This window comes from Xenopus laevis, chromosome 1S, assembly GCF_017654675.1.
Source record: "Xenopus laevis strain J_2021 chromosome 1S, Xenopus_laevis_v10.1, whole genome shotgun sequence".
NCBI classification, from domain to species: Eukaryota; Metazoa; Chordata; class Amphibia; order Anura; family Pipidae; genus Xenopus; species Xenopus laevis.
The window spans coordinates 30220197-30240423 of NC_054372.1; the positions used below are offsets into that span (position 1 = coordinate 30220197).

General features: G+C 40.9%; 1 protein-coding gene across 5 annotated transcripts in view; it reads right to left on the reverse strand.

The window, feature by feature from the left end:
• Positions 1-20227, reverse strand: part of LOC108706599 (rho GTPase-activating protein 7) — a 211423-nt gene that overhangs the window by 22053 nt on the left and 169143 nt on the right. For 4 of the 5 annotated variants that reach the window (XM_041579485.1, XM_041579484.1, XM_041579486.1 and 1 more), the window contains one exon: positions 7555-7626. In XM_041579485.1, coding sequence (XP_041435419.1) covers positions 7555-7626 — 72 coding nt within the window. Of the gene's footprint in view, positions 1-7554; positions 7627-13182; positions 14630-20227 lie in introns of those variants that run through there. The other variant, XM_041579487.1, reaches the window with a different exon arrangement.

Below are 20227 nucleotides of genomic sequence, written 5' to 3' on the forward strand. Positions count from 1 at the left end.
TCTATTAAAGGAGGAGGAGGCAGACGCTAAATGTGTAGGGCTTCTAACAGTTAAAGGAACCAGATGTTTCCTGGTCTGTCCTCTGAAAACCAAGCAAAAATCGCACAAGATAAATTATGCCTGGTGCCATCTCAAATACCATAGTCATGCTTCTTTCACATGGTGGAGCCTCTGTGCGTAGCCTTGATAGTATTCACATGGGACTCACACACAAGAGGTCACATAAGATGGGCAAAGGGAAGATAAAAGCACAGAGGCAAAGAGCTAGCAAGTGGAATATAAACCATCTGCAGAAGATCAAAGCTCCAAATAACTTGGAGTATCCTATTTGAAGATAAATATTTGCCCTATCTGGTTCTCCAAGGTTATACAAACATATGTATAAAGATTAGCAGCGACACTGTCCACTACATTGCCAATACTGACAACATTTTAGTATTTTTCTAGAAATAAGGTGATATGTAATGCGAGAACCAAAGAAAAATTCCAGAGCTGCAGCTGGACACTACATGATGAACACAATCATGCACTTTTCATAAAAAATGTGAATTGTAGAGAGAATGTAGAGGCTAGTTCCTGGGGGTTGTAGCTCAGCAGCAGGGCCACAGCCATATGTTGAAACAGATCATACACGTTTACAGATTAGTCTGCAGCTCACCAAAATAAGATGAAATTGGGGAGGTAGAATTCTCAGTGTTATAAACAGAGTCTGGTGTCACTATCTATACTATTTTATATCTATATAAAATATTTTCCATCCCCTCCTGTTTTAATCAGAGGTCCCCAACCTTTATTTTTTTGGCCATGAGCCACATTTTTGTAAAAAGAGTTGGGGAGCAACACAAGCATGAAAAAGTGGATGCCAAATAAGGGCTGTGATTGTCCATTTGTTAGCCCCTATGTGGATTGGCAGCCTACAGGAGACTCTGGCAGTAAACCTAATTTTTATGCATCCAAAACCTGCCCCCAAGCCAGAAATTCAAAAATAAGCACCTGCTTTGAGAGCAACATCCAAGGGGTTGATGAGAAACATGTTGCTTGGGAGTCATCTATAAGTAGTACCAAACAACGTATGCTGTAGATTTCATTTTAAAAGTGGACAGGTCCCAAAAATAACAGGAAAAGCAACAAATTGTATTGGAATATGGACCTATGTATGAAACAAATGGTAAACATTCAGCTTTCTATAATCTTACAACTAAAAGCAAACCCCCTGCAACAGCATTGAGCAAATGAGAAAAGTTGACATCAAAATGAATATCTGAGAGACCAAAAAGAGTCTCATTCTGAAAATTGCATGGAGTATTCAATAGCCTTTAACAGAAAATAACTGTATATGACCCCTGGGGATGTTGTTGCTCGATTGAAATATTTCCATTAGAATTGTATGCAAAAGGTAAGTTGTACCCTGTAACCTTATTTCTTTAAAAAAACAAAAAAAAAAAAAAACATATATATGTATACTTTGCCTTAAATCTATCTTCTCACAACAAGAGGTAAGTAAACTTAAAGCACCAGATGAAACTTACACTACAGTAAGTCGAATGCTCTTCACTGTTTCCATGTCTGCTTCCCCCCTGTTTACTCTGTGCTGAATATGGCATTAACGAATCCCTACATATGCACATCTGCCGTGGGATAATGAGAGGGCCTCATCCCTTTGCAGTTTGTCTTGGCAATAACTAAAGGTTGGAACAGCTGGTTTGAGCTTAGCATGTCAGAAGTAAATTTAAGAGGGGAAACTATTTTAAAAGATCTATCCATAGCAATGCCAATAAAACACAGCAGAAATTCCAGCACTTAAAGCTGATCCATACTGCAAATTGTTTTAGCACAAGTTTTCCTTTAATAAAATACTTGTTTACTCAGAAAATACAGTCTGAGGCCTTGCAGTTGTACAAATGCATTTATGTTCACTTTACTTGTGCTCATGCAAGGGTTATTTGATCATCAATTAGAATATACCCCTCCAGCCTTTTCAACATGAGCTTATTCAGTTGGGCTTATATAGAAAAGTGCATAAACACTCTCTCTGAACTTCCAAAAATAAATATTTTAGGTTTTTAACAAATATAGATATACCTGATTCCACTTAATCAAAGGAGGTCATAATGTAACACAACCTAGAGTCCTGCAGGGGGTCCGGTAACCGGGGGTTAGCTGCAAAAACCTGCGGTACCCTGTGGGTTGCGGGTAGAATATCCGGGTGCGGGTCGGGCCGCAGGTCTTCTCCATAGCGATTTTTACACATTTTTTCTGATCACTCCTACTTCAGGTTTACAATGACAGTTCTTCCTGTTTTACTCCTTTTTTCTGATCACGCCTACTTCCGATGATGTCACTTCTGGTTTACAATGACAGCACATCCTGATTCTTGATGGTCAGCGGGTTGCGGATAAGGTACTTGAGGGTTGGGTCAGGTAGCGGGTAAGAATGCGGGTCCCAAAAAATGGACCCGCGCAGGACTCTAACACAACCCATCCCTTTCCCCGCTGCTAAATCCAGGTGGGGTTGGCGGTGATGTCACTGGGTGGGACAGAGATGTCATGGGGTGGTTATGTCACGGGGGGGGGGGGGCTATGGCCAATCACCGTGCTAATCTGAGAGAGTCCTGACCTGGATAGCCCTTCCAATAACCGGGGACAACCCTATCCTTGGACTTAAGGACACTTTGCGTTCTATAGTGAGTCTAGTCTCAGACACAATCCCTTCACACTGGAACAAGGTGATGGAGGAACTTGATCATTCTCTGCTGTATTTGGAAATGCAGCACAGAATGATTATTATCGTGTCCCTTCAATGTGTGAAATTTTGTATGTTTTTAAAAAATCTTTTTATCATGTTTTAATTTTAGAACAAAATCAAATCCAACATAGATACAGCTCAAAATTAAAGAGAGAACGAAAAAAGAATAGAAACAAAACTGGAATCTTGTAATGTTTTTGTACAAAAAAATATACTTTTTGGACCCCATTTCACCTTACAAAAACAGAGGTATAATTTCCCTTTAAAAGTGTGAAAGAAATGTCTAAAAAAGAAACTAAAATCCTGAGATCGAATGCAATCCCCATGCAACCAGGACAATTGAAACACACAGCAGGGAACTAAAGGATAAGGTCTCATAAGTAAAGGCTAAACAAAAACAACTTTCCTTGGAACAGAGCTTTTCTTTCACAAATATACACTAGTGCATGTTTTCGCAAGGGTAGGTAACGGGAGGTTTCAATTTGTAATTAGTACCTCTCCTACACTTGGGCAGCAACAAATTTCATAGCAAATACCTTGGAGCATAAATTACTAGAAGGCAATAGGGGATTTGGCTGGAAATTAGGTTTCTATGACACTGGACAAACAAAGGGTGTATTCACAAAACACATGTAAATTTGACTCTGCAGTAGTAACCAACAAACCACAACTAATCAGAATTGTGCTTAGATTTTCTGCACGACACCAACAGAACCAACTGCTGATTGGATTCTACATTGGTTCTTTGTCCACTTTCCCCCTCTCCCAAAGAAGGACACTAGCCCTGTGATGTGAACAGCGTAAAGGTTAGTAAAGGTAAATTTCAGGAAGGGCAAGATATGGGAATTCTTGAGACATGGGTGTATAGCTGGCCATAGATGATGAGATTTTTAAAAGATCAGATCCTGATCGTGAGACCACGATCTTCTCAGAACGATCGTACGACAGTACGAATCTACCATCAACTAAAAAGACCAATTTACCAGGAAAACAAAGGGGAGCTGCCTGCTTGGCCCTGCAAACATAGAGAGATTGCACTGGGACCGACAAAGATTTTTTGACCTGGCCGATCAATTTCCCGACAGATGTCGGCCGAAAAATCGTAAGATGTACGATCGTTCGAATACCACTAACCGCATGATAATTTCGAAGGATTGGTCGGGCTTCCCTAAAATCGGTCATTCGGCAAGAAGAATCGTCGCGTCTATGGGGACCTTTAGTCCTGTCCAAACCACCAATTGCTCAGATTTCACTGGATAAATCTCCCTTTTGTACAAAGGTTTAAAAGGCCTTTATTGGAGAGAATGGGCCAGGAAGAAATTATGCATGACTCTGCTGGTGTATTTCAACAGGCAAAGAAAGCCGATACCTCTTGGTTCCATTTTCACAGGAATGGAAATGGCCTGATACTAGTGGTGACAGCTGGTTTGGGGTCTAAAAATGCATGGTTTTGATTCATGTAAAATCACAGGCCACACTCAGATGTATCAGAGCTTATTTCAGCCTGTGGAGAAACACCTCTGATTAATCATTTTTTTTCTAATGCTGTCCTCTCCCTGGTGTTAATGAGCCTGGACAGTGTGCTTTAGGTGCTTACCGAGAATGGTCAAGTAGAGAACAATCTGTGCATTCCTGGTAATGTCAAGATAGGGATGGACAAAGACACCATAAGGTTCAGAACCAGGTTGAATTATGTGGACACGATCACTGTCAGATGGCTTGTGCACCCCTATATTAGGCCAGCAGCTCTATGCATAAGCTCCAAACTGTTTCTAGCCTAATTGTTCATAAGGCTTTCCCTTTCAATATCAATGTATATACCCGGGGGCTGCATTCGCCAACATTTTATCCTGTTGCAGTAATACCAGCACCGGGATAGTAGATAAACAAAATAAGGGTTGTCTTTCATTTAGTCATATGAATATTTGTGCTTCTCAACGGACTGCAAACCCCGTGTCGGAGTGCACAGAGGATAATAGCCGGAAAGCACTTTTTTCTTGTTTTAAAATCTCATTTCTTTATTTGCAGAAAGTCCTGCACAACATGTTTCGGCTACCTCAGCCTTCATCAGGTGCACCTGATAAAGGCCAATGTAGCCGAAACAAGAAAAAAGTGCTGTCCGGCTATTATCTTCTGTACTTGTAATACCAGCACCCTTGAATGTACTCTAAGCTGTTGGGAATTGGGTTTGTTGCAAGTCGCCATAATCTTTTTCTTAAAGGGGTTGTTCACCTTCCCACACTTTTTTTCAGTTAAGTTGCTTTCAGATAGTTCACCAGAAATAAAGATTTTTTGCAATTACTTTCTATTTTCTATTTGTGACTGTTTTTATAATATTGAAGTGTAAAGATTCATTTTTCACCTTCTAAAGGAGCTCTGGGAGGGAGGGTCGCCGACTATTTAACTGTTCTAAATTGATACATTTAGTTAATACATTTGTTATCTCTTTGTCCCTGCTGAGCAGAATCCCTGAGTTTCATAAAAGGCAGCTGAACTGAAAAAAGTGTTTGGAAGGAGAACAAGCCTTATAAATTCTCCCGCTTGAGAATCTCATCAGTTTATTTTAAAACAAGTGGAGCTGGCGCTGTACAATATACTTTTGTTGAAGTGAACTAGATTCTGACTAATCAAGCCCGGCACAGTTTGACTCTATTCAGTGGCAACAAGATGCACTAGCGCAAGAGGAATGAAATTTACTGAACAGTGTGAAATTTGAGAGGCCACAGCTACCAGTGCAGCTAAAGTTTAGGTGACCAATATACCCCGTCCCAGCATGATTTCATGAAAGGGAATTGATTTTCTTTTATAACTGCTGAATAGCAGGTACTGTGGAACCTTTCATAGCAAATGCCATTCACTGGCCGAAATCTGGAAGAGGAGCCACTCTGTGTGTTGGTTTTGGCACCCTGTAGCCTGCTAACCTCTTCTCAGCATGGAATGTCTCCTGAACATGATTGGCAAGGCCCAGTTTTCCTTCTTTCTCAGTAAAGCTCTCTTATTCTTGGGAGTTTTTTTTATATAGCATCACACACACATTTCAGGGAGAAGGCAAAGAATATTGACGCTATTATACAATTTTAACATTATTATTATGCTTTATTTAAATAGTGCTGACTCATTCAGCATCTCTTTACAGAGATTATATATAATTTACATCACAACCCTTGGATCTTACAATACAAATCCCTAAATCATCAATCACAGTTCAAATCCTTATTACCTATGCTGTGAACTGGTTTATCAGGAGCTAATTGCCTAAATGTGCTTTGTTGAAGTACCCGAGAAATAAATATATGCTATCCCTGGGGGAACATACACAAATCTTGCAGGTAGTGACCTATTTGGAATCAATTGTGGGACCCCAATACAAAGAAGCAATTGTAACCACTGCACCACCACATATCAAAATGGGCAAACCTATGAAGGTAAATTCTCTTAGCAGGGGTAACATAATAAAAAAAAAAAACAATAAAATGGAATCCTTGCACCAGTTCTAGTAACTCATAGCAACAAATCAACTGGATGCTTTTAAGCAGAAGGCCAGGAAATACTAGATTTTCAGAAATTCTAAGTTTTGCACAGTTTGGAAGAAACAAATGGGAATCTTGCTTTCACAATCTACCGAGGAGGAGACCATGTTTTTGGATTCTTACTCATCCTATCTAAATAAGAGGAAAACAGTAGCAATGAGACGACAGGCCTGTCTGAAGACTTGAAAGCAGTTGCCACCTTTTCTGGGAAAAAATATCTTTTTTCCCTATTGATGACATTGGGATGAGCCATCATTTTTACCGGCCAGGCCGGTAAAATACCAGCCAGGTGGCAACCATACCGTAGTTCTAAATGTGACTGCGTGGAAACCAACTGCCAATAGAAATCCCAGCGAGTCAATGTTATGATAATGATATATACATAACAAGGCTCCTCAGCAACCACTTGAGTCCTGCAGCGGGTCAGGTACCCGCAGGTTACCCACAAAAAAAGCAGGCACCCTGCGGATTGAGGGGAGGATTTTCAGGTGCGGGTATAGCTGCAGGTCGGGTTGCGGGTCTCATCTAAATTTCTTATCTTATGTAATATGGTCTATATATTACTCCTTTTAAAGTTTTACAAAACTTGTGTCTGTCCCGCCCACTTTTGATCACTTCCAGTTTGCAGCACCATCACTTCCTGTTTAATGGTGGTTGGCGGGTCAGGGATAAGGCACTTGCGGGTCCGGGTCGGGTAGTGGATCAAAGTGGGTAAATACGCAGGTTGCGGTTCGGGTCGCAGCCTGCGGGCTTGGGTCTTAGAAATTGGTTCCATGCAGGACTCTATCAACCACACTCCCCAGTTAAAGCCCTGGCTACAACATGGCAAGTAATAAAAAGAGTAATTGGTATTTTATTACCAGCTACAGAGGAGCAGGAGAGTATTGTGGAGTGTGGGTGGAGCAGTTAGGAGGGGTGAGGGGGCCACATGTAGTATATAACATTATAAAGTGTTATATCATCTGATTAAAGAGTCTGCAAACAATACAAGTTACCCATAAATCAGCAGTTTGAGCATTACAAAAAGCCATTGGGGTAGTGCAGAACAGTATGATTTCCACTCTTTGCACAGAATACACTTGTGAGAGGGGGCTGCAATTAAACTGAATTAAACGCTGGTTTTGAAGTATATTCACTGTTAGGAAAAAAGCCTTTATACAGTAATTCTTGAAATACACTGTAAAGCTATAAACAGAATATTATCAATAATTTACTCAAAAACACATTTGCACCCCCAATACTATATATTTATTTAAAAAAAAAAAAAGCTTTGACTTACCTTCATAGAGCTGCGCATACTGTGGGAATCCCGCGGCCCGTAGCCAGTCACATGCTTCCTTGGCCTCGATTTCTACAAACATGGAAAAAAAAGCAGAGACACCCGCTGTTAGTGATTTGCAGAGCAAGAAGTTCCCCTCATTGCCGTGGAGACAGAATTACCATGTAAATATTCGACATGGGATATGCAGCCTCCCCACTTGTCATTCAAAGGGGTTCCTTTTCAAAGAAAGGATTACTTTCCTCCATTTCCTCTTGATTGTTATTTAATCACAATTAATACAAACGGTGGAACCTTTACTAACATGCATGCTAAGTTGCTTCTGAATGAAGCGCTGAACAAGGCACTGGTAACTATGAAAGACTTTACTTGAAAGCAGTATTCATTAAAACAAATGCTGTTATCACTTGGCTTAAGTGTCCTCTGCAGAGTAAATGGCTGGGAAGGATCCGATTACTCCAGGGCTGCACTCTGTGCCTACAGTACTGACCTACACACTGGCAACAACGCAAGGAACAATCGACGGACAATACCGTAAAGATTTCATTCTGAATCAAGCCCCTTTAATATGCAATTTCTGCAGGGAAATCCTTTTAATGCAATAATCTGCTCATTCATTCACTACCAGATCCTTTCAATGTATCCCCAACATGTTTCCTTGATTTATTTTACACCACTTTACAGTTTACACCACTATTCCCCTGTAAAACATAAATGGGTGAATAATCCAGAAAAAATAAAAAAAAATGAAGGGTGGGGTTCGTTGCTGCCCTGTTATATATGCTATAAAATTAGGGATGCACAGAACCCACAGTTTTGGATTCAACCAAACTCCTGAATCTGAATGCCAAACCAAATCTGAATTTGTATTTGCAAACTAGAGGTGGGAAGGGGGAAACATTTTTTACTTCCTTGTTTTGTGACAAAAAGTCACGTGATTTCCCTCTCTGCCCCTAATATACATATGCAAATTAGTATTCGGTTCGCCGGGCAGAAGGATTCAGCCGAACCAGAATCCTGCTCAAAAAGGCAGAATCCTGAACCGAATCCTGGCTTCGGTGCATCCCTATATAGAATATGGGTAAGAGGATTAATATATGGAAGTGAAATAAAAAGTCTGGGCCACAACAGGACCTCAGAAAGGAATCATTGATCTGCCTTGCAGATCTACTTACAGAACTGTCTTTTATTTCCTCAAATCAATTCTTTACATCTCACAGAAACATTTCCTGCTCGCTAAAAGGAAGCACCAGAGGCCGCGCACGTTTAACAAAGAGAACAATATATAAAGTTAAATGGCTGCTGAGCAGACGTATGTACAGGATGCTTTCCTATGCCAGGATTTAAACGCAATCGGAAGACGCCCCCCAGGAAGCAGGATTCCTGTTTTAGCTGCTTCAGATAGAAGGTATTTCCTGTTCCTAAAGAACCAAAATTAGATTGCAAGTTCCATGGCCACACGTAGGACTTGTCCAGCACTACAAATAACTATTCTAACTCTAAAAGTGTATTGATGGGGGAAAAAAAATAAACGCAAACATCTGACATAAGCCTGAAAACAAGCTCTCTTGTCAGAGTAGCAGCTCAGTTGGCCTGAGGAAGGATTAAATATTTCCCTGTTAGTATCCAGTTTTCAATGTTGGTCCATGTGCATCACCTACTAATACAACTGAACATTAAAATTCTTGCCTTGCCAGCAGTGTGACTAGATACTGGAATATCTCACTGGGCCGGACAGTAATGCAGAGGCACTCACTTCAAGACAAATCTAGAGCTGGTTAACGGGAATGTCAAGTCAAAATATAATTTAGAATAGAACTTTAAAATAAACATTCATTGCAATATTTTTACAAATAACTTCAGGAACAGACATTTTATTATTAAATGTATATTGGAAAGTTGATTAGAATTATGTTTTTTTTATGTTATTTTTTAATTTGGGGATGATTTGCCCTTTAAATCTCCAGCTCAGGTATTGCAAAAAGTGCAGAGTTTGACACGGTGTAGTAAGCGGTAAAAACTAATTAGATGTGAAACAACTGACCAGTAGGTAACTGGTTGCCATGAGTTACTAGATCAAGGCAACCTAGGTTACTCTACAAGTAATTTGAAAGCAATCACTGGTGAAAGTGGGGACTACTTGATTTGACTCTATACACAATGGGGCAGGTAGAATAGGGTAAGATAACACCAATAATGGCTAAACGCCGTTGGGGGAAATTGGGAATTGTACTCGATTGTAGGGCCACTGGCTGTATAAATAACGTGGACCCTGCAAAGTCTGTTTTACCCCAGCCACAACAAAAGATACCTTAATTTCCCAATCAGAGCAAAAAGAAAATGAAAACAACTTTCAATGCATTCTGCATTTAAGAGGAAGAAGGTCATGTGTAAGTGCTCTAGTATCTCCATAGTAATCATTGTACCACTGAGTGGCTGATTATATGTCGGATTAGAGTCAGCAATTGAGAAGGAGCAAGGCTTTGCTACTTGGTGAAAAGCACTCTATTAAATGAAATGCTCACTGACTCTTTCAGATTTTGCTTAATCAAGCAGACAGTGGTGAGCAATCAAATTTTCAATGTTTATCCAGCCTTGACTGCATTCAACCTTTTACATGGGCCAGCACAAAAAGGCTTCATTAGGTACCATTGACCAGACAATTTTACCACCTACCTAGACTAGATACTATTGCTTCCCACTTTAGTAGGCCCAGTCATGTATTCTTGTAGTTAGCGAGTTACAGGCTCGCTAACATCTGACCCTGTGCGTTGAACTCTTAGAATATTTCATAATGGCCGGGTCAAGGGCACCCAACTTGCACGTCTATAGAATCCTACAAAAGATCCTCATCTGGAATGCTGACACTCTTAACCCCACAGGTCTAATTAGTGAAATCTCCCAGGATGAAAAATCTCACATTTTTCTACAGTGCCTTTCGCGAGAGCTCTGCATTAATCTCGCCCAGCGTGGCATCAATAATTTACACACTGATAATGTAATTGGGAGAACGGGGGGGGGGGGGGGAGCAAGTGTGTGAAAGACCCTGTTGACTGACAAGTGGGCCTTCTGGTGTTTACTCCTCCTGAGGTCATATAACCACATGGAATCCAGCACGTAGGACACTGCTTGCAAAAGTAATGGTCCTATTCTATATTCTAATGAAACTCAAAAAAATACCAGACTTTGAAATTTAATTTAGGCCATTTCCAGTGCACATGAAAAGACCTATTAAAACAAAAACAAAAAATCACAACAAAACAGGAAAGATAAGTCTAAAGAATGGCTCTGTGGAGAGCGGCCAAGGCCTGGAGAAAGAAAGCCTCTCCACTTACATCTGAACAAATAGGAAACGCCGCTCACATTTTAACTGCTCCAGAAAATGGCATTTTAATAAAATCAGAATTAGGAAGCAACATGAGAAATTTCCCATACAGATTAGGAGGTTATAGATTTAATGCAGTTTGGTATTTTATTTTTATCTAGGTCTGGAAAATCAATTAAAAAAAAACAACTCAATATTATGCTCCAGGGCAGGAAGTGAAGTGAAATACAAAACAGCTCCCTCCAGCGTATTATTTATTACCCTGTAATACAGGGGTCCCCAACCTTTTTTACCCATGAGCCACACTCAAGTATAAAAAAATGTTGGAGAGCAACACAAGCATGAAAAAAGTTCCCGGGGTTTCCAAATAAGGATTGTGATTGTGTATTGGTAGCCCATATTTGGACTTGAAGCCAACAGGAGACTCTGTTTGGCAGTATACCTGGTTTTTATGCAACTAAAACTTGCCTTTAAGCCAGGAATTCAAAAATAAACATCTGCTTGGAGGCCACTGGGAGCAACATCCAAGTGGTCGAAGAGCAACATGTTGCTCACGAGCAAATGGTTGGGGATCACTGCTGTAATAAACTACACAAAATGGGGGGTGCGGAGCAGCCAACTGCTTGGTTTCAGTTAGCCAACTACAATTCAAATTATCTTAAAATTGCAAGTTATACATATGGGATACACATAAGCCGATAAAGAGAGATAGAGATATATAGATATAGATATATATATATATATATATATAAAAACCAGGGTCCCAGCACTGGCATTGGACCAATGGCACCTGGTACAGTCCATGTTATAGTCAGATATGGATGCTTTCAAGGATCGCACTCACAGGACTTAGGCATTTTATAATAAAAGGCAACCATTTTTTGTATAAGTCCTGTATATATATATATATATATATATATAGAAATATATATAATAACACATTGACTATTGATGTCACTGATACCTTCCACAACACATACCTCCCAACTGTCCCGTTTTTCACAGGACAGTACCGATTATTACAGCTCACCCCACAGTCCCGGGTTTGTTACTAAATTATCCCGACTTTCTCGTTGATCTCCTGCACTGAAGAGCCAGTAAAAGTTACAATGTTTCTAACTTAATTGGCTTTCGGCAGAGAGACCAGAATATGTGGCAGGTGCACTTAAGATACTTTTGTAACAATTTAAGATAAGCAAAGAAACAACGATAACATTTAAACATAAGCAAATAAACAATTGTAACAATTTAAGATAAGCAAGTCTCTTGGGGAAACTGTGATTGACTCCTTAAAGGGCAATTCACCTTCATTAGCAAAACTGTAATAACACATAGAAACCACAGAAATGTGTTCAAACCTTCATAACCTGCCACATTTTGTAAAATGATCATTGTAATTAGGGAGTGTGGCCACAAAATGGGCCAAGTCTATTTCCAAAATGTTGGGAGGTATGCACTCAGTACTCAGGGACAGCATCAGTTAGGGACAGGGCACACGCTCAGATTCAGGGAGATTAGTTGCACAGTGACAATATCAAATAAAGCAGCAGCAGTCCGGGATTATTGAAAATAGTGAAAAACTTTACTCAAATGCCATAGGCTTTTTCGGGGCGGCTCATCTCCCTGAACTGCCTCCCGGAGAACGGAAAACTAATCATGCCGAGTGCCATCCCGTTGCAATTTACATTTTAGCCGGCAGGAACGCGGGGGGGGCAGTTCGGGGAGATTAGTCTCCCGAAGAAGAGGAGATTTGTTGCCGTGCGACTAATTTTAGCATGTGCCCTGACCCTTAAGGGTAAGGACACACTGGACGATTTGTCGCCATCGTTTTAAAAAAGTAAATCGCGGCGACAAGACGATCGTCTTTTTTGAACAGACGATTCACAGCGACTATTGGCACAGAGCGATTTGTATCCCATTACTCTGTGCGGTACGTGCTCCACCCAAACCGGAAACGGTTTGTAATTTGAATACAATTGCTGCTACTTATCTGTATGTGTGTGCGTGTCTAGGAGATTTCAGTGCTTTTCTAAGTACATGCTATTTCTGATAAATCGCTCGGAAAAGGGTCTCAGTGCGTTTTGGAGCTACAGGCGATTCACAAACGCGCTGTGGGCACAGGAGCTGGCGTCTTTCATTTGTTTTTGTTCAGAGACAAAACGAGCGATATGTCGCCGCGATTTGCTTTTTAAAAACGTTGGCGACAAATCGTCCAGTGTGTCCCTACCCTTAGTGCAAGGTGCTATTTTGAGGTTATCAAGTTTTGCAGAGAACATCAGCTATAAAAAACACAAGCCTCCCACCTTTCAGATCTCAGACACCCTCATAGTCATCTTGGCTCCTTGGAACAGCAGGGGCAGCTCTGCTTATCAGTGTGGCTAGCTCAGGCCAGGATACTTGCTCTGACAGCTGCTTTGAAGATGAACACAACCACTGCTGTTTAATATCGGCTAAGCTCCCCAAGTGCTTGAACTCTACTGCTAAAATTCGGAAGAATACACCAGCCTCTCCCATCAATGGAGGAATAATGAAAGTGGCAATTAGGCAGGAAAAAACATCATGACATATATCACAATCAGTGGGGAATAGGTTAAGGATAAAACGGGCTATATTGTGTGTAAATGTGAGAGGGACTTAATTGTAAGCTTCACGGAACAGGGACTGAGGTGAATGCTGTATAGTCTGTGTAAAGTGCTGTGGAATATTTTGACACTATATAAATTAAATAGGAGATTAACAGACTAAACAGGAGATTAATCTAAACTAGTTATGTAGAAAGCATGCACCAATCAGGATGCCAACTTCATGATAGCAGAGCATATAGCAGCTTTTCTGCCCAGCACCGAAGGGGTAAAATATTGAAGGTTATTATAACTATCATTTATTTTTATATTGAGGACATATTTCGCAGTGCTTTACAGAGATTATACATCACTCAAATGGGTCTCCGCCACAGTGGAGTTTACAATCTAGGGTCCCGATCACATTCACATCTACGCTCTCTCAACAGTTTTATTAGGAGCCATTTCACCCAACTGTATAGGGCCCTATACACTGGCCAATGTGCATTTTGGAGAGGTCGCCAGCGAGCAGATCTTTCTCCCAATATGCCCACCAAAGGCAGGGCAATATAGGGCTAATCCAATTGTACAGCCCTAGGGCTAAAAGATTGGATTACAACTATGGGAATGGGTGTAGACGGGATGAGAATTGCATCAACTAGCTAATGTAGTCCTCAATCGTGGCAAAATCAAACCTGCCAGATCGATATCTTCCCAATATTTGGCCAGATATTGATTGAGGGGGGGCCCTTCGGAAGGCCCCATACACGAGCAGATAAAACTGCCGAATTGGTCTGAAGGACTCAAATTGGAATCTTAAATCTGTCTTTGTATGGCCACCTTTCTAAGCTGGCCATACATGAAGAGATCCGCTTGTCTGGCGTCATCACCAAATGCAAATCTTTCAGTGATATGACCACCAACGGCAGGGCTATCAGGGTAATCCGAACATTCGGCCCAAGGGTTGAACAATCGGATTACGAGGAGCAATGGGCTCAGACGGGTCAGTCGGCGGAAAAATTAAACCTCCGGAAGCCGCCTTAAACGTGGAGATAAATTGCCGAATTGGTCTAAAGGACCGAATTCAGCAGCTTTATCTGCCTGTGCATGGCCAAAGGTGGCGATACACAGAGATCTGCTTATTTGACGATTTTGCCAAAAGAGCAGATCTCTCTCTGATATGTCCACATTGAGAGCCCAACTATTGGATCATAATGCTGCCAATACGGGCAGTCGGATCACAGGATTGCATCTACGAACAGATGCGGCCGCGATGCAACGGGATTTTTAACCCTGCCCGATCGACATCTGATAACGATCGGGGAAGCCCATCGGAGGGCCACACGCACAGGCCGATAAACTGCCGATTCGGTCTGTAGCCAGCTTTTATTGGCCCGTGTATGGGCAACTTTAGTCTATGGAGTGTGAAAGAGATTTCCTTTTGTCTGTTTTCATTTGTTCTGACTACATATTATGTAGGAATTATCTCTGACTATTTTGCCCTTTTCCAGGAATGGTATGAAAAGGAACATAAGTCACACTGCATGAATTTTAGGATGAAGCAGCTGTACAAGTTATAGCTCATGAATGCCGACCATGATTTAGTAAATAAAGTTCAGTCTTGAATGCTACTGTCTGATTCAGAAAATTATTTTAATAGCTTTTGCCTCTTAAGCCTGGGGCAGGACTGGCTGACATATGCTCCTTTCTCCCAGTGCAGGTGGTCCTCTATCTTATAAGGATCAGGCCACTGTACTGGTGCCTGGGGCATATTTTACACTAGAGCCATTTGGCAAACACAAATGTGCCTGTAAGGCTTTTGGCTCAGTCAACTGGTGTTACAAAATTACCATGAAGGAGGTAACATTTAGTATGATGTAGAGAATGATATTCTGAGACAATTTGTAATTGATTACATTTTTTTTCATTACTATTTGTGGTTTTTGAGTTATTTAGCTTTTTATTCAACAGCTCTCATTTTAGCAATCTAGTTGCTAGGGTCCAAATTACCCTAGCAACCATGCATTGATTTGAATAACAAACTGGACGCTATGAATCTAGGGGCAGAAAGGGAGGAAAAAATACTATAAAAATGTAACTTTTTTTGTCTAACAATGTAACACTATCATTATTATTATTGCTGCAGTTTGTTTCAATGTCGATCTATGGTTGTAGCCCAGAACTGAAAATGATTTTTAACGGAGAGCTTACTTTTTAGTAATATTCAAGATATTCAAGTAGACAAAAGTAACAAGGTGAAGTTTACTTCTCAAACTTTCAGTACGAGGCAGATTATTATGGGTTTTTTTTGGGGGGGGGGGTATTTTAGCAGCTATTGCCTTGCTAGGATCCAGTCGACCCCAGGCAGTGCTTATGAATTGGAGCGTTAGCTTCTACGGGAGTCTGCTTGAAGCTTTTACATGGAATACCTCTGTGATTGCTACTATATGGCACAATACAAGGATACGGATATTGAAAGAGTCCCAGAGGGTACTGCGGCCACGATAAAGAACGAATGAAGACTGAATGCCTCATTGCCAGCAATGAAACTGCTTAATGTCATAAGGAACGCGGTTACATGGTTTTTAGTTGGACGAGTCAGCCGCAGCCAAAGACAACGAAGTAGAAGAAGCCCTAGAATGACAAAGCATGCGGTTTTACACAAGCTCCCTGACAGCTGAAAAATAACTTCATGTGCATCATTGATTCCAGCTATAAACCAAAGTGACATTCCCAGATCTATACAGGCATGTTAAGCTTTCCAGCAAGACTGTACATGTGCAGTGGAAAGGCAGCATCATGCTACATACCTACAGACTTGGGGAAATTCACATACCGTAGCACAGTAGCTCGGCTCAATGAACAGCGACTGATACCGCTTAAAGCAACAGTTTGTCTCAATTTGATAAAGTTGCAGGGATATGTTTAAAGCTGAACTAAGCTACAGTTGGAAAAGTAGAGTTGGATGGTGCTGGGAGTAGTTAGAGAACACTCATTTCGGCAAAGGATATATGCCATTTCATTAGCAGGTTTCTGATGAAACGGACTGTTATGTGCATAGGAGCATATAGTTTGTGCAATTTTTCCCATGGAATAGTCAAGAGAGGAACCTGTGGTTTTGGTTCACATCATTTTCTCATTATAGGAAATTTTCAAGAAATAATCGGCTGCATGTGTCAGAGCCGTGGCAATTCCCATAGGATAGACAGGGTTGTATAAATAAAAAGAAAATAAACCAACATGTCTATTGTTAGGAAGGAGACTACAAGGTCATGCTGGTTATACTATGCATCAGCCCTTCCCTGGATGAAATGTAGCTGATAATGTAGAAGATTCACTATCAATGTCCCTACACCCCTGACCATTCAAACCTCTGCCAGATTCCACCACCAAGGAGACAGGGCGTAACTACAGAGGAAGCAGACCCTGTGGCTGCACGGGGGCCCAGTATAGGGGTCCCAATGAGGCCCTAATTAATGAGCAATTTCAATATATCGTGGTAAAATAGGACATACCGGTACTCTCGATATTTTGGGGGCCCTAAAATATAATCTGTGTGGGGCCCAGTAACATTTAGTTACGCCACTGCTATGGAGAGATACGTTTCAACTTTTTTAAAAAAAAAAAAAAAAAAATCTAGGGTACTGCTATTTTTTTTTTACAAGTGAGAGTATGAAGATGGCCATAGACGCACCGATTATATCATACGAAACGGATATTTGAACGATAGTAGGTGCATGTATGGTGGGAGACGAGCTGACCAATATCAGCAGAAGACTAGGATATCGGTCAGCTTGTCGATTGGGATGGCCATTAAATTTTCAAGGAACCCGAACATCGGCCACTGCTAGAGCTGAATTGTCAGATACAGGTAGAATTCTATTGTTTCTACCTGTATATCTGACGATTCAGCTCTACGTGTGAAACAAATGAGCTTTCCTGAAAATCTTTTCTTTGGCCACCTTAAGGGCAAAGACAGATGAGAAGATTCGGGGAGATTTAGTCGCAATAGATCGCTGCTTCTTCTGGCAACTAATCTCCCCGAACGGCCTCCCCACCGGCTAGAATCGAAATCACCTGCGGGATGGCACTCTGAGCACTTTGTTTTCTGAAGTCGCCCGAAGTTGCCTCACGAGGAAACTTTCGGCGACTTCATAAAACCAAGCGATAGATTTAGATTCTAGCCGGCGGAGAGGCAGCTTGGGGAGATTAGTTGCCCAAAGAAGAGGCGATTTATTGCCGGGCGACTAATCTCCCCGAATCTTCTAGTCTGTCTCTGCCCTAAGAAAGAGGCCAATAAAATAGTAAGGGTGGTGGCAGACGGGAGATTAGTCGCTCAGTGACAAATCTCCTCTAGTGCAGGCGACTAATCTCCCCATTATGCCTTCCCGCCGGAAAAAATACGAAACGCTGGCGGATCAATTCAGATTTCCGAAGTCACCCGAAGTTGCATCGTGTTGCTGTGCGACTAATCCCCCATCAGCCTCCACCCTAAACAGCAGGCAGCACTTCTATAATACACTGATAAAAAGGCAGTGCATGAGCAGTGTAACGAGTCTGCATTAATCAAAACAAATCATTATTGTTTGTGAAAAGCTGGAAGTCATTCATTTGTAACATAGATGTCTGTGCAGGCTATGAATGATATATAAATAGAATTATTCCCCCCCCCCCTTATTTATCCAGCCCCGCAAGGTCTGCCCCTGTTGATGCAAAGTGACTGGCCAGACAGAAAGGAGCCAGGTGTTGGGTCTTCTGAGCTTCCTAATGGGGGACCGGCGCTTTCAGCCAACGACTAAACTTGAATTAATGACAGAGATAAGCAGCACAAGTTCTATACTGTCCTGGACTGTGTGACCTGAAGTATGTAATAAATCTGTTCAACACAAACATTACCAAGCTATTAGTTTTAGGGTAAGGAGAAAACGGGGAAATTCAGGGAGATTTAGTCGCCTCTTCTTCTGGGCGACAATCTACCCGATCTGCGCTTCCATAACTTCCCGCTGGCTATAATGAAAAATCACTAGCGGTATGGCAATCGTGGCGCTTCATTTTCCAAAGTTGCCCAAAGTTTCCTCGTGAGGCAAGTTAGGGGTAGGCAGATAGAGGAGATTGACGCCCAGAAGACGAGGCGACTAGTCGCCAGGCAACTAACTCGTTTTTGAAATATTTGCCTTTTCCTTTCTTTCTAGCTTTCAAATGGGGGTCACTGGCCCCATCTAAAAAACAAATGCTCTGTAAGGCTAAAAATTTCATCTTTCCATTCAGGCCTCTCCTATTCATATTACGAACTCTTAGTCAAACCAATGAATGGTTGCTAGGGTAATTTGAAGCCTAGCAACCAGATTGCAGAAACTGCAAACTGGAGAGCTGCTGAATAAAAAGCAAATAACAAAAAAACACAAATGAATGAAAACCAATTGTAAATTGTGTCAGAATATCACTCTATATCATACTAAGAGTTAACTGAAAGGTGAACAAGTGCTCCCATTGTTCTTTCTACTTTTACAGGAGTCATGTTTATCTACACAATTATATTATTTACATAAGTGAGAACTGCTGTGTTACTTGCTCAGCAGGTTAAATTAGATATCTTCAGTAGCGATAACCCCCCAATGGCTAAATTATTACATGTATGGGATCATTTATATGGAAAACCCGTTATCCAGAAAGCTCTGGATTATGGGAAGTCCATCTCCCATAGACTGCATTTTATTCAAATAATTCAAAATGATCCTTTTTTCTCTGTCATAATAAAACAGTAGCTTGTACTTTATTCCAACTAAGATATAATTGATACTTATTGGAGGAGAAACAATCCTATTGGATTTTATGGTTTTAAATGATTTTTTAGTAGACTTAGGGTATAGAGATCCACATTGCGGAAAGACCCCTTATCCGGAAAACTCCAGGTCCAGAGCATTCTGGATAACAGGTCCCATACCTGTATTCTAAACGGAGTGAAATTCTTTTTTGGGTCTGTTCGGCAACAGCAATTGTAGTTAACATTTCTCAAGAGTATCTGTTATGGTCACTGGCAGTAATAACAAAAACAGTTTTTCTTGCAAATGCAAAACAGACCCCCTTGAAATTACTGGGGTGTGTAATGGCTACCTTATGAGCATGTTTCTGCAGAGACAAACTTCCAGTAATAAAAATGATTTAAATAAATACAGAAGAGAAATGTTGTGTATATATAAAATGTATGATGTAAAATAAAGTTATAGTCTAGCAAATAGAAGATGAGCCTTGCTTATTGTTAAGGTATATCCGAGAGAGAAAAAAATGTGCTAAATTAAAAACTAAATAGAAGAAAAGTATCTTATTATGGGTGAATGGACACGTGAAGAGAGACGTGGATTCCTACAAAAAGGACATCAGTAAAGTTACTTACTCACGTAGAGTCTATTGAAAATCACTGACTTAACATTCTTTCACATATGTCAAGCCAGTGGTCAAACATAATAAATAGAAAGACAAGACAATCCCAACACCCCACACACAGTTATTTACACTTGGACCATGCTCCCAGCCTGCTCGTGTTTAAGATCAAGTCAGAAATGTTTGGAATGGTTAGCTACCAGGATTATTTTAGTGGAATCCCAACACTCCCACCATACACACACACACACACACATGCTTAGTTCATGGTATGGCATTTTATACTAGCTTTTTTTTTTTTATGGTGAAGGGAGAGTAGATGGGAAATCAAGTAAAACATGCAGAAGAGCTAGCACTTGTCCTGGTGCCACCTAGCAAACAAACTGGCTGATCCTGAACAGAACAT